Below are 13,623 nucleotides of genomic sequence, written 5' to 3' on the forward strand. Positions count from 1 at the left end.
TCCCTCAAAGCCCATCATAGAGTCCTTGGCAATCAGTTGATAGAAAAAAACAGTATATTTTGTTAGCAATTAAACACCTACTAGTAAATGGGTCACTTCAGATTTCTCTAATTTTAATACTCAACCAACCTACCTCCCCTTTGGTTATAATAAATAAGAAATTCACTGTTATATTATTTGGAAAAAAAAAAAGATGAATTTAGTGAGATGCCACAGAACAGCTCCACATCTGTCCTGCCTGCTGCAGCACTCGGGTCATACTGGAAAGCACACTACAGTCCAGCCTCTCTCCAGCCAAACTCCTCTCATTCTTCCCAGGTCTGGCTTCCTCCTTAAATTCCCTATTGTGACCCCAGCATGGCCACTGATTTGAACCTCCCTTGCCTGACATTCAAACTGTTGCTTAAGTGCTCTTTACCCTCTCATGCCTGGGCTTGCCTCTTCCCGTTCCTCCCCACATGGGTATTTGCTTCATTCTTCCTGATGTCTATAATTCCCATGCCCCTAATTTCTAAACTTTGCCTATCCTTAAAGAAAGACCTAGCGGCAAGACCATCTGCTTCCTGAAATTGTTCCTGATTCACAAAGGAACTGCCCATTCAATTGTTCTGAATTCAGGATGTTTATTCACTTTCAGAGACGGGAAGAACTCAGTACTTTTAAATTAATTCTGAATTCTAGAGAGTCCACAATTAATGCATAATGAGGGTCTACTGCATGTCAGCACATATGCAGATTGTATAAACATTTTTATATACCTTAATTAAGCTAACAGAAGTCCTAGGTAAACAGTTCTTAAGCTTATTTTAGGGATAAGAAAGCTACAGCTCTGGGCAGCTGGTGACTGGCTGCTCTAACCTTCTGGGGTGGGTCTGTGGAAGACCAGGACCCTAGCTAAACCCCTGATAGCTGGCAGATGATCTTTCCATCACACAGAGGACACTGCCACCTGTCTATGTGCCAGGCTGCAGCACAGGCACTCTTGACTGCTCCTGACCAAGAGCATTTATCACATCAGAGGGTAAACAGTCTAAACACCATGGAAAGTTACTACCTTAATCACATGAAAATACTGTATTTATATGGCCATATACATCAACAATTTCATACAGTTCAACTTAACAGGAAAGGATTAATCCTCCCCCTTGAAAATTAGGAATGCTAAAGATAACTTGATTGAGAATAAAATAAAGAGAGAATGATGAGTGCATTGGAAATGAAGTTCAATGGTAGAACATTTGCCCTGGGCTCCATCCTCAGCAAAGAAAAAAAAAAATTGAGTGTGAGTGAGATAAGTAATGAAATAAGAGTGACAGTTTTGGGAAGATTTTGAGAAATAACAAAATAGATTAAATGTCTCCTGCCTAGAGGCATTGAAGGGCTTTGGAGGGTAGTGATGGCTGGGGTGACATTGCCAGGGCACTCCAGAGGAAGCCTAACCTCATCCTCATCTTTCTAAGGGTAACTTCACTGAAGCAGTCATGAATGGATTATAAGAGCTAATGAACTGATTTTTTTTTTTTGTACTGGGGATTGAACCTAGGGGTACTTTATCATGAGCCACATCTCCTGCCCCTTTTACTTTTTTATTTTAGATAGGGTCTGGCTAAGTTGCTGAAGCTGGCCTCAAACTCCCCATCCTCTTGCCTCAGGAGTAGCTAGGATTATAGGTGTGCACTACGTCATGCCCAGCAGAAATACAGGCTCGAGGCCAGCCTGGGCAATTTGGTGGGATTCTGTCTCAAAACAAAAAATAAAAAAGTACTGGGCACAGCTCAGTGGGACAGCAGTACTGGGTTCAATCCCCCATGTGCAAAAACACAGACAAAAAGATTTGTATAATGATCATTTTGTTAGCTGATAATGTTTCTGGTTTAAGATATCATCAAGACATATTTTTTCTAAATTGTAATTTGTAGATAGCTGTATACCTTTTGTGATTATATCACCATCGCTTTGTAAATTTTACTTTCCAATATTTTTCTTTGAAAATGATTCTCTCCCCAGGATTCAAGTAGTGATGACTGCTCTTGGAGCACCACAGACCAGGGCCTCCTGGGGCTGGGTCTCCTGGCAGCTTCCTATCCCCAGCTCCCCATCCATCCTTCACTGCTGCAGACTGTACCAGGAACCCTCTGAAACAGCTCACTTAAAATCTGTAGAATTTAGTTGAAGCATTTAGTAAATGAAGACCCAGCACCTCCCCAGGTAGTACTCTGTTTGCCCCCTCTTTCAGGGTCTCCTTCCTTCCTGACCCACCCAGTTTACAGCTACTACCAAAAAAATCTCCTGCTTCTTCTTTGCCTCTGCAGAAGCCTCTGATTGCTTTCTCTGGGACATCTTTCCGGATAGCCTCCTCGATGCAGCTGATCAAACATGCCTTACTACTGTGGTGCTTGTTCTACTTTCTCTACACTTTTCAGACAACTTATTTGTTTACAAACCTATCTCCAGGACCAGGTTGTGGCTCAGTGGTAGAGTGCATGTCTAGTATGTGTGAGGCACTAGATTTGATACTCAGCACCACATATAAATAAAAAAATAAATAAAAATCCCATCAACAACTTAAATATATATATATATATATATACACACACATATACACACACACATATGTTCATACATATATGCATATCTCTAAAAACAGCTTTTCTTTATCAAATCAGAGAGGAGACTCCAATTGGCCTCTACCACACATCTTTTATAATTTCTTTGGTCTCTCTGAAATTAAAATAAATTGGATAGAACAGTTTAAAAAAAAAAATAAAAGAGAAATTCTAAGCCTGGGTTTAATCCCCTAAGTAACCCTTAGTAATTCTTTATACTGACATGTTTTATAGGTTCTTCTTCTATGTGAATCTCTTACTATAAAAAAGAATTACTTTAATAAAAAAGAATTAGACAGAATGTCCAGTATCCTATATTATTTGTAATTACACTGTAATTTAATTGTCATAATATTTTTTAAAAAGCTATAATTATTTTTTTTAAAGTATAAGTGGCTTCTCAAGCATAATGTCATTTCAAAACTAACAAACATTCTTAAAACACAACTCATGCAAAATCATTAGGATAAACTCTACTTATGCTCATGAAATATTCTAGAATATTAAGTCATTCCTCTTTTTCCCTACCTTTTCAAGGTTATAAATTTACAGGTTTGAAGAGTATTTTTAATTGTCTGTTAAGCAAATAAAAAAGTGATAATAACATCAATATATAAGAAATGTTTAGTAAAACTAAGGCTCTTGCTTCTCTAACATATCACTGTATTCTGGAAATTGAATATTTCATATTCCAACAAGCACTAAACCTCACAAATTAGAAAGAGCCCATTGGGGTTGAGGGCATGTGCAAGGCCCTGGGTTCCACCCCCAGCACTAAGAAACAAACAAAAACCCCCAGGACCCAATTAGATATCTAATACATATATATCTTATATATACCCTACCCCATGCAGTACTACTACAAAATGTCATTTTGTTTTGTAAGTGTAAACTATATATACTATAAATGTAAATTATATATATGTGGGTGATCAAAACTCACCCACATCAATTCAGTTGAGTTCAACACACATTTATACCTAAGGCAAGATGCTAGGAACAGCCAGGGCTAAGGGATCAGTAGGATAATAGAGCTATCAACAGAATAAGCTGGACAATTGCAAGCAAGACAGCGGGGAGACTACTTCCAGCAGCATAGTGGACAGGACACTCTAAATTGCACCTGCAATAACAGCATCTAAAACACAAGATAAGCCCAGGTGGTACACGCCTGGAATCCCAGTGCTTTGGGAGGCTAAGGCAAGAGGATCTCAAGTGAGGCCAACCTTAGCAACTTAGCAAGATCCTGTCTCAAAAAAAAAAAAAAAAAAAAGAATCTGGGGAGAAGTTTGCTGGTAAGCGCTACTCAGAGCCAAAAAATAAATAAAAGACAGGGACTGGGGTTGTAGCTCAGTAGTAGACTGCTTGCCTCTCATGTGGAGGGCTCTAGGTTAGAGCCTCAGCACCACATAAAAAATAAAATAAAGGCATTGTGTCCATCTACAACTAAAAAAACCCCACATAAATAAATAAAAGACAATAAAAAACATAAGAAAGATATTTTTAAAAGCATTACCAAGTTGACACAATAATAAACAACTAGGGTTGTGGCTCAGTGGTAGAGTGCTCACCTAGCATGTGTGAGGCGCTGGGGTCCTCAGCACCACATAAACATAAATAAATATATAAAGGTATTGTGTCCATCTACAACTAAAATATTAATATTTTTTAAAAAATAATAAAGCAGATACTCTGACCACTGAAGGAACACCAAAGCTGGCTCTGCCCTGAGGCCTCTGCCCACGTGGACACTCGCACTCCAAAAGCTGGAGTGAACATTTGATGCACAAGTTGGCACAGACATCTGCTTTCATTTCACTCCAGCAGATGTTTAGGAGGAGAATTTCTGGGTTATATAACTGATTAAATCTAGGGAAACAGCCAAGCTGTTTTGTAGATCATGGAGTCTTACCTTCCTAGCAGCGATGTCCAAGAGTTCCCACTCTCTCCTTCCTCACCAGCACTTGCTATGATCAGTCTTTTAACGTCAGACATCCTAGTGTTTTGTGCTTTCCCAAAGGCAAGGGATGATGTTGAATACCTTCCCATGCGCTTGACACTCACATATCCTCTTTAGTCAAGGGACTGTTGAATATCTCGTCCATCTCTTTTTAAAATCAGGATGTGTATTTTCTGGTAGAATTTTAAGAGTTCCTTATATATTATGGATAATATCCTTCATCAAGTATAAGATTTGTAAGTACAGGAGGAACTCTCTTGTCTTTTTATTTTTATTTATTTATTTTTTAAAGATTTATTTAATTTTTTTAGCTGTAGTTGGACACAATACCTTTATTCATTCATTTATTTTTATGGGTGCAGAGGATTGAACCTGGGGCCCCACACATGCCAGGTAAGCTTTCTACTGCTGAGCCACAATCCCAGCCCCTGTCTTGTCTTTTTACAATAAATATTAAAAAGCACTTTATGTGAACTAAACAGCCAAATGGACATGGCTGAGGACAAAGGTAATCACCTTTGATATATTTACAAATATCCTGAATACAATACAAAATGAAAATATTAAAAAGAAATTCAGAGAAATTAAAAGAAATCTGTACCTAGTTTTGCTCCAAGTGGAGGATTATTTGATCCTAATTTAATTAGTTCCCCAAACCAAGAAGATAGGACTCCAGGAGCACAGACAACAACCAGGCTGGAAGCAACAGGGTAGGATGAGCTGTGCCCTAGTACATCTGAGACAACCCTTGGCCAGAAGTGAAACTGGATTAGCAGTTCAGTCATATCACAGATGGTCATGGCCACAGAAAACTGGCAACACCTCTGTAAAGGTGAATAAAATGGAGAGCACTGAGGTAAGGCAGACTGAGTAAAAGACAGCAGGCAAAGCCCTAGATCTCCTCCCCTTCTAGACTTCCTACCCTGGCAGAAGTCTATAAGTTTTTTTCTAGACAATTAAAATGTTATCTGACAGGTATGGCTAAGTCCTGGATACCATAATGTAAAAGGGTGTTTGAGTGACTATAATAACAAAAGCTTCCAAAAATAATCAGACATTTATGGTCAATTGATTTGACAAAGGTGTTAAGAAAATTCAGTGAGATAAAGAACAGTCTTTTCACCAAATGGTGCTGGAATAATGAGATATTTACATGCAAAAGAATGAATACAGATCCCTACCTCATACCATACACAAAAGTTAACTCAAAACAGATGACAGAAATGCAAGAGATAAAACTACAAAACTCTCTTAGAAGAAAACATGGAAGGCAAGATTAACTGGTCCTGGGAACTTGCATAGTATATAGGAATAAAGCAGAAACCAATTTATTTTAAGCTAGATTGGTTAAGAAAACAGGACAGTATTTCCAGGATACTAAGCAGAATGTGTTTTCTCCTTTGTTGATTGGGCTATGTCCTTTTGCTATAGTACATCATCCTATGAGTCCTCCTAGCAAATTGGAATTTGGGGGTATTCTTGGGAACCCCAATACAGGAACATACAATGAGAATAAAGCAGTGTGCCTTTATAAGGAAAAAAAAAAAAAAAGCCGCCACACAGATTAGCCTGACTTTGTTGACCTGCAATTTTCAGAGACTAGAACTTCCCAGCCTCTTGCCTCAGCAGCTGCTAATGGCCATGAATCATACTAACTCAGCATCCTGCCTTTTGCTTCCAACCCACCCTTTCCTCATAGCTGCCACTTGATCTGCTCTGAGTTGCCTCAGCCCCAAGTGCTGAAGCAATTCAGTAGTACCATTATTCTATACCAAGGATATAGGATGGATACACACACACACACACACACACACTCACACACCAAAAAAAAAAAAAAACTTTTTTGGGAAAGATGTTTTTAACATAGTATTAATTTAAAAATGCATGTAAAAGTGCTTTGTAGACAAGGAAGTATTTTACAAGGGAATGTGTTACTAGGCTTAAAAGGCAGGTGTGTGTGCTATAAAAGACAGCAACATCTTTGATGTGATGCTTCCAGCACGAGGTTATTCCTCTAGACCAGGTCTCATATCTTCCTCTATTATAAACTCACATAAAGTGTATATACATATTTCAATTTTTGATTTCAGGTTTCAGTTTTGTTGCTCTTAAAATGTATACATTATTTCCAAATTAACAAATCAATTTCATCAAGTGAGAAAAGATCATAGACCCATCACATCAAAATCGGCCTTCGTATTTTATTGTACCACTGGAATCCTTTCCTTCTGAGTCCCCTCCATGTATCATATAAACACAGTCACTCCACCTTAACACACTGCCTACCCAATGTATTTTGTCACCATCTCAAATTCAGGTCATGATAAATTTTGAGACTCAAAAAGATCTTCAAACCTCTGCTAGACAAGTAAATTTTGAATGCTTACAATAGTGTGTACCTGTGATCTGGAGGTTCCTAAACCTGGTAGGACAACACAGTCACATGGGAGTGTTCTAGACTCCATCCAATTTACTGAAACATAATTTCCATCAATGCCTCTACTCTTTAAGACTCCTAAAGTAGAGAAGGTTGGCAGACTGCTACAGGGCTGTAGAGCTGGGCTGCACAAATAAGTCAGATGGCAGGAGTAAGAGGAGGACTTGTGCAATGATTTTTATATTCTGGAATGTAAGAAAGGAGAATCCACCACAATCTTGATATCAAGGATGTTTCTTCCTTGACCAAAAAAGGACTATGACATTGAAACCAAAAAGAAATTAAAATATAATCTAGTATAACACATGGCTCTGCAGTACATATCTGCAAAATGTATAATAACAAAACTACTAAACAACTTGTAAAAGTTATTACTAAAATTTCCTACTTGCTCTTTCCTTCAATGCACATCCTTAAAAAGGCTCTCCTTTCTTGTTCTTTTTTTCTTTGCTTGTTCTTGTATAGTACTGGGAATTGAACCCAGGGGTGGGCTATGCCCCCACCACTTTTTATTTTTTTTATTTTGAGACAGGGTCTCATTAAGTTGCATAAGATGACCAGGAATTTAAGATCCTCTTTGCCTCAGTCTTCCGAGTAGCTAGGGTTACAGGCAAGCACCACCAAGCCTGGGTAACTCTCCATTTTCTTCCTCACCAATAACCAACATTTACCCTGCTCATCACCTCTGCACCAGAGTGACAAAGGAAGACACCTCTCTCTGAGCCAGCTGTTCAGAAGACTTCACTCACTACCCATCTTGTCAACATTGAAGACATGAAGTAAGAATGCCACTTGACAACTAATTCAGAAACCCCTCTGCTCCTCTATAGACATCAGGCACATGTCTACTGCTCTAGGATGGGGAGTGGGTAGCATGTGGAAGGAAGACAGAGGGTTCTGCTCTGGTGGAGACTCTGTCTGCATTATGAATCACAGTGTAGACAGGCAAAAATCACTTAGGGACTGCTTCTTTATAATTTCATAAAATATTTTTAAATCCTTAATGGAAATGAGAATTTCTATTCCCTCAAATAATTCTTTAAAAATAAATTATAGGGACTGGGGTTGTGGCTCAGAGGCAGAGCACTTGCCTAGCACACGTAAGGCACTGAGTTCGATCCTCAATACCACATAAAAATGAAATAAAGATATTGTGTCCACCTACAACTAAAAAATAAATATTAAAAATAAAATAAAATAATAAAAATCAATTACAACCTAAATTCGTTAGTTGCTGGGGTTAGGAATACAGTCAGTGGTAGACAGCTTGTCTAGACATGTGAGGCCCTGAGTTTCATCCCAGCACCCTCCAAAAGGAAAAAAAAATCCATTAGATTCTATAATAGCCACTTTAAAAAAATTCAATTCAGCGGGGTGCAGTGGGATATACATATAATTCCAGTGGCTTGGGAGGCTGAGGCAGAAGAATTGCAAGTTTAAAGCCAGCCTCAGCAAATTAGTGAGATCCTAAGCAACTCGGTGAGTAACGCTATCTTGAAATAAAATACAAAAAAGGGCTGGGATGTGGCTTGGTAGTTGAGTGCCCCTGGGTCAATCCCCAGTACCAAAAAAAAAAAAAAAATACAGTTCACCATGACTTACCCCATTTTCAGTGCGTTTTTCTCCAGGTACATTTATTACATTTCTCTGAGTTCTTTGCTCTTGGGTCTGACGGCTACCTAAAAGAAATGAAAGAACCAGACTTACTAACATGCATATAAGAAAAAAAACAATATTCTCCAATTTCTCTATTTAAATACTTATTGAACACAAATCTAAAATGCCAAGTTGACAAAGTCAAGACTTAGTTCAGTTGAGCCAGGCACGGTGGTGCATGCCTGTAATCCAGGCCACTCTGGAGGCTGAGGCAGGAGAATCGCAAATTCAAAGCCTGTCTCAGCAACTTAAGGAGCCCCTATCTCAAAATAAAAATAAATAAACAAAAAGCACTAGTGATATAGCTCAGTGGTAAAACAATCTGGGTTCAATGCCCAGTACCCATCCCCCAAAAAAGCACAGCTGAAAAACTGTTCCACATTCATCTTTCATAAAATTGTTTAGCCAGGTACAATGGCGCATGCCTATAATCTCAGCAACTCCGGAGGCCAAGGCAGGAGAATCTTGAGTTCAAGGTAAGCCTCAGCAACTTATTGAGACCCTAATAAACAACTCAGTAAAATCTTGTCTCAAAATAAAAAATAAAAAGGGCTAAGGATGTGGCTCAGTGGTTAAGTCCTCAGTACCAAACAAAAACAACAACAACAAAAACCAACATAAAATTATTAAATGGAATCCTTTCTTTTTACATTCTATCTCAATCTTGAAACTGACTTGTCAAAAGGTTTCTAACACTTAAAATGGCAAAGATGGTAAATTTGGGGTTAAGTATATTTTACCACAGTATAAAATAAATTTTCAAAAAAGGCTTTTATATTTCAGAAAGACACTAAAACAGAATTTATTATCCACTAATGAAAAAATGGATGCAAAAAAACTCACCTACACTTACTGGGTTAAAACTGAGATGGTATACCCTCGCCAATCTGACAATGTCATGAATCTCCCTTTGTTCTGTAAAAATTAAATTTTTTGTTTAAAAAAAGGCATCAATTTAAACTGGAAAAATTCCCTATTTGTTCTGGCATCTTATTGAAAAAGGTAAAGCATAGTGAGGATGCTGCAGTATGTGGCTCTGCAGAGCAGACCCTGGGTCTCTGAGGTGCTGCAGGGCTGCTCCTGCCTGACCACCTGGTTTGCAGTTGGTGCCATAAAGAAGAGTCAAGCCCAGAGCTATTTTAATACCCAAGAACACATGACCTAAGGGTCATGGCCTAATGTTTAAAAATGTTTCCCTTTTATTCCTTGCCTACTTTGAAAAGTGTAAACAAAATTCATATTTTGGATGTATGGTTTCATTAAACCATGTATTCTCAAAATGGTGATGACAGTGCCCCACAGGGCAGAAGCTGGTGCTTAAGGGGTTAAAAAAAACCTCACTCTTTATGTACAAAGCAAAGATATATAGTACATAAATGTATAAACAGTATAGCTAATGGAGGGAGAAGGAAGGACAAGAACCCAACATCCACATATCTAATCATAGAAATGTTCACATGTGGAGAGTCACACAGGAGAACTGGAATCTTGTGGATTCCAAATATTAGAGGATTCCTTATGTTTATCAGATGTTTTTATTTTAAATGACTCCTTAATTTCATATCTCTGAACAAATTATAAAAATGATTAAAAAAAAGAACATAATATCCAAAAAATCTTCCTTGGGGGACAATAATGATAAGCGATTACAAAAGCTATGGTGTTTATCAGTTTACACTTTAAATTTTTATTTTTCTTAGTATTTTTAAGGAACAAGAAATTCAGGGTAATTTAATACTATTCCTCTTCCAAAGAGTAAACTAACAAGAAATTAGAACACTATAAATATACAGCACTAAACTATACCAAGTGCCACTTAATCCTTGATGGTAAAGCAGAAACTTAATATAATCTTACATTTCAGAGTCAGAAAATAATAACAAGCTGACAGCCCTCTATGCACTCACAGTACCTCTCTTAACCTCTGCACAACTCTGTGGGCCCTGTGCACCCTACAGATGAGGAAACTGAGGCACAGGCGTGAGAAATCATCTGTCAAGGTCCCACCAGGAGGCCCAGGTGGAAACCCACGTGCTCTCGATCCTACCTCCATCACACACCTCCTGGCTCTGGTTGGCTGGATAGGTGGCCCTCACTTCACCGCTCTGTGCTTCTGCTTCCCAAGTGTAAAGGGGAGTTGAAGTAAAGTCCTCTACATTCTCCTCTGACTTCTAAACAGAGTCCCCAACCTTCAAGTTAAGAGTTGTCTCTTACTTCTTTTGATTCCTATAGTTCTATGCAACATTCACTTGAGATTTTTCTTAATTAACACCAATCAGAGACAACTGCCTTGCCCTCAGCAGGAAGCACAAGTCTTGAGTCCCAAATGTGGCTTTAGAACATAAGCTGGGGAGACAAGTCATGAGCACAGCAGAGTGGGCCAGGGCAGAGGCAACATGGTGTGTGAGCTGTTCTCCCTGCCAGATGCTCCTCAGCTGAGGGGTGGAACACATCTTGGCACTGGCAGAGGAACAAGGCCTAGGGTGGAGCCTGGCAGGGTCAGGTGGTTGGGACTCTGCGTCAGGGTACACAAGACAATGAATGAGCAAGACAGCCTGACTGGAGGAGAGAGAGGGACAGCGAGGGTGGGTATCTGGGTAGGTCACATTAGAAATGCTAGTGAAGCCGATCTGAAGGGCACTGACAAAGGGACAGGCACTCTACTCAATGTTCCGGGTAGTGCAGTGTGAAGGATAAGTACTGAATTCAGTTTTTCCAGTGCTGACCAAACTCCCGATTTAGCCTGGATGAAGAAGGGGTGCTCCCCACCACCCAAGTCTTGCTTGGCCCCTCAGGGGCCCTCCACATAATCCCTGCCTGGCATGCAACAGCCTTTGCTCTGCCCTCATGCCCCACTCTTCCTCAAGGCCCACATCCTTTTCAATGCTCTGTCTGACTCGATGGCACACGGATCTCAGCACCTCGGGGCCCAGTCCCCACACATATAGGTATGTGTATAATCAAATTAAGTTGTCCAGCAGCAGTTTGAAGATCTTTTTGAGTCTCAAGATTTATCATGACCTGAACTTGAGATGGTGACAAAATACATTGGGTAGGGCCCTTCTCTAGAGTGTACTATCATCTCCACACCTAGACTGAGCAGCAGAGGGAGTGAAAAAATAACCCTTTTCTGGGGCATTAAGGTTTACATACAGAAATTACACATCAATAAAAGTGAGAAATAAAACTTTTTATTTAAGTATAGCTAAGGAAGGGAGGGTACAGATATCTAGAATGCTCAAGTAGAATTAAAATAAACCCTTAGTGCTAGAGCAGCCATTCCACTGTGAGCTAGCAAAGCTTCTCAGGACAACTTTCCCACAGAGGAAGGCCCTTGCCCAGAGCCTTGGGGGCCTGACTCCAGATGACCAGAAGCAGTGGAGGAAAATACAGATGTGACAGTGTTCTGTAAAGTCAGCAGTGCTTACAGCCACAGGGAGATGATTTTAAAGCAGAGATCAGCTAGACCAAGGGGCACAATTTCCTTTTATATAGATATAGAAAAGGCACTTTATACATCCACACACAAACACAAAGCTGTTCTTTTCAAGGTCACAGAAAAGGTAGCACGGGTTTTGCACCATACTCTGGTCCCTGAGCACATCTCCAGGAGGGCCCAAGCCAGGGCACAGGGTTTCTCTGTATGCAGTGCTGCAGAGCATTGCTGTGCCCCAGCACTGCTGAACAGGGCCTGCACCATCAACATGTGCTAGCTAGCAACCGTGCTGAGCCTTGCCACCATGACAGGTAAAACAAGAGCATCTCAGTACAGCTGTCCCTGCATTTTTAAATTAGGAGTATGACATCTTTTCACACATTCTAGGGCAATGTGTATTTCCTTTTCTGTGAACTCTGTGTGTATTTTCCCCATTCTTTTCAGTTTTTTTCTCCCTTGATTCTTGGGATTGAACTCAGCGCCTTATACATGTTAGGCAAGTGCTCTACCACAGAGCCATATTCCCACTCCTTTTTATTTTGAGACAATCACGCTAAATTGCCCAGGCGGGCCTGGAATTTGGGATCATCCTGCCTGAGTCTCCCCAGTAACTGGAGATTTAGGCATGTTATCAATTTTTAGGAACTCTTTTTTTTTTTTAATAAATTTTAGTTGTAGATGGACATAATACCTTTATTTTTTAAAAAAAGTTTATTTGTTTTAATTAGTTATATATAACACTAGAATGCATTTATGCACTTTGATATATCATACATAGATGAAATATAATTTCTCATTTTTCTGAGTGTACATGTAGCAGGATCATATTGGTCATGCAGTCACATATATACACAGAGTAATAATGTCTGTTTCATTCTACTATCTTTCCTATCGCCACATCCTCTCCTTTCCCCTCCCATCACTTCTCTCTACCTAATCTATGAAAACACTATTCCTCCCTAGTGCCCCCCCCCCACTTTATTGTGAATTAGCATCCACATATTAAAGAAAACATTCAGCCTTTGGTTTTGTGGGATTGGCTTATTTCACTTAGCGTGATATTCTCCAACTCCAAACATTTACTGGCAGATGCCATAATTTCACTCTTCTTTAAAGCCAGTAATATTCCATTGAGTATATATACCACATTTTCTTTATCCATTCATCTATTAAGGGACACGTAGGTTGGTTTCATAGTCTAGCTATTGTGAATTGAGCTGCTATAAACACTGATGTGGCTGTGTCACTATAGTATGCTGATTTTAAGTCCTTTGGGTATAAACCAAGGAGTGGGACAGCTAAGTCAAATGGTGGTTCCATTCCCAGTTTTCTGAGGAATCTCCATACTGTTTTCCAGAGTGGTTGCACCAATCTACAGTCCCACCAGCAATGTATGACTGTAATTTTTTCTCCACATCTTTGCCAACATTTATTGTTGCCTGTATTCTTGATGATTACCATTCTAACAAAAGTAAGATGAAATCTTAGAGTAGTTTTGATTTGCATTTCTCTAATTACTAGAGATATT

The 13,623-nt window shown here is 39.3% G+C and overlaps 1 protein-coding gene across 5 annotated transcripts in view; it reads right to left on the reverse strand.

Annotated features, from left to right (window-relative positions):
- Positions 1-13,623, reverse strand: part of Ppp1r13b (protein phosphatase 1 regulatory subunit 13B) — a 77,878-nt gene that overhangs the window by 27,374 nt on the left and 36,881 nt on the right. For all 5 annotated transcript variants that reach the window (XM_046453031.2, XM_058582244.1, XM_046453034.1 and 2 more), the window contains one exon: positions 8,606-8,682. In XM_046453031.2, coding sequence (XP_046308987.1) covers positions 8,606-8,682 — 77 coding nt within the window. The remainder of the gene's footprint in view (positions 1-8,605; positions 8,683-13,623) is intronic.

The sequence above is a fragment of the Marmota monax genome, unplaced genomic scaffold (assembly GCF_021218885.2).
Source record: "Marmota monax isolate L192 unplaced genomic scaffold, Marmota_monax_Labrador192_F-V1.1 WCK01_AAM20220418_F8-fsc00190, whole genome shotgun sequence".
Taxonomy (NCBI): Eukaryota; Metazoa; Chordata; class Mammalia; order Rodentia; family Sciuridae; genus Marmota; species Marmota monax.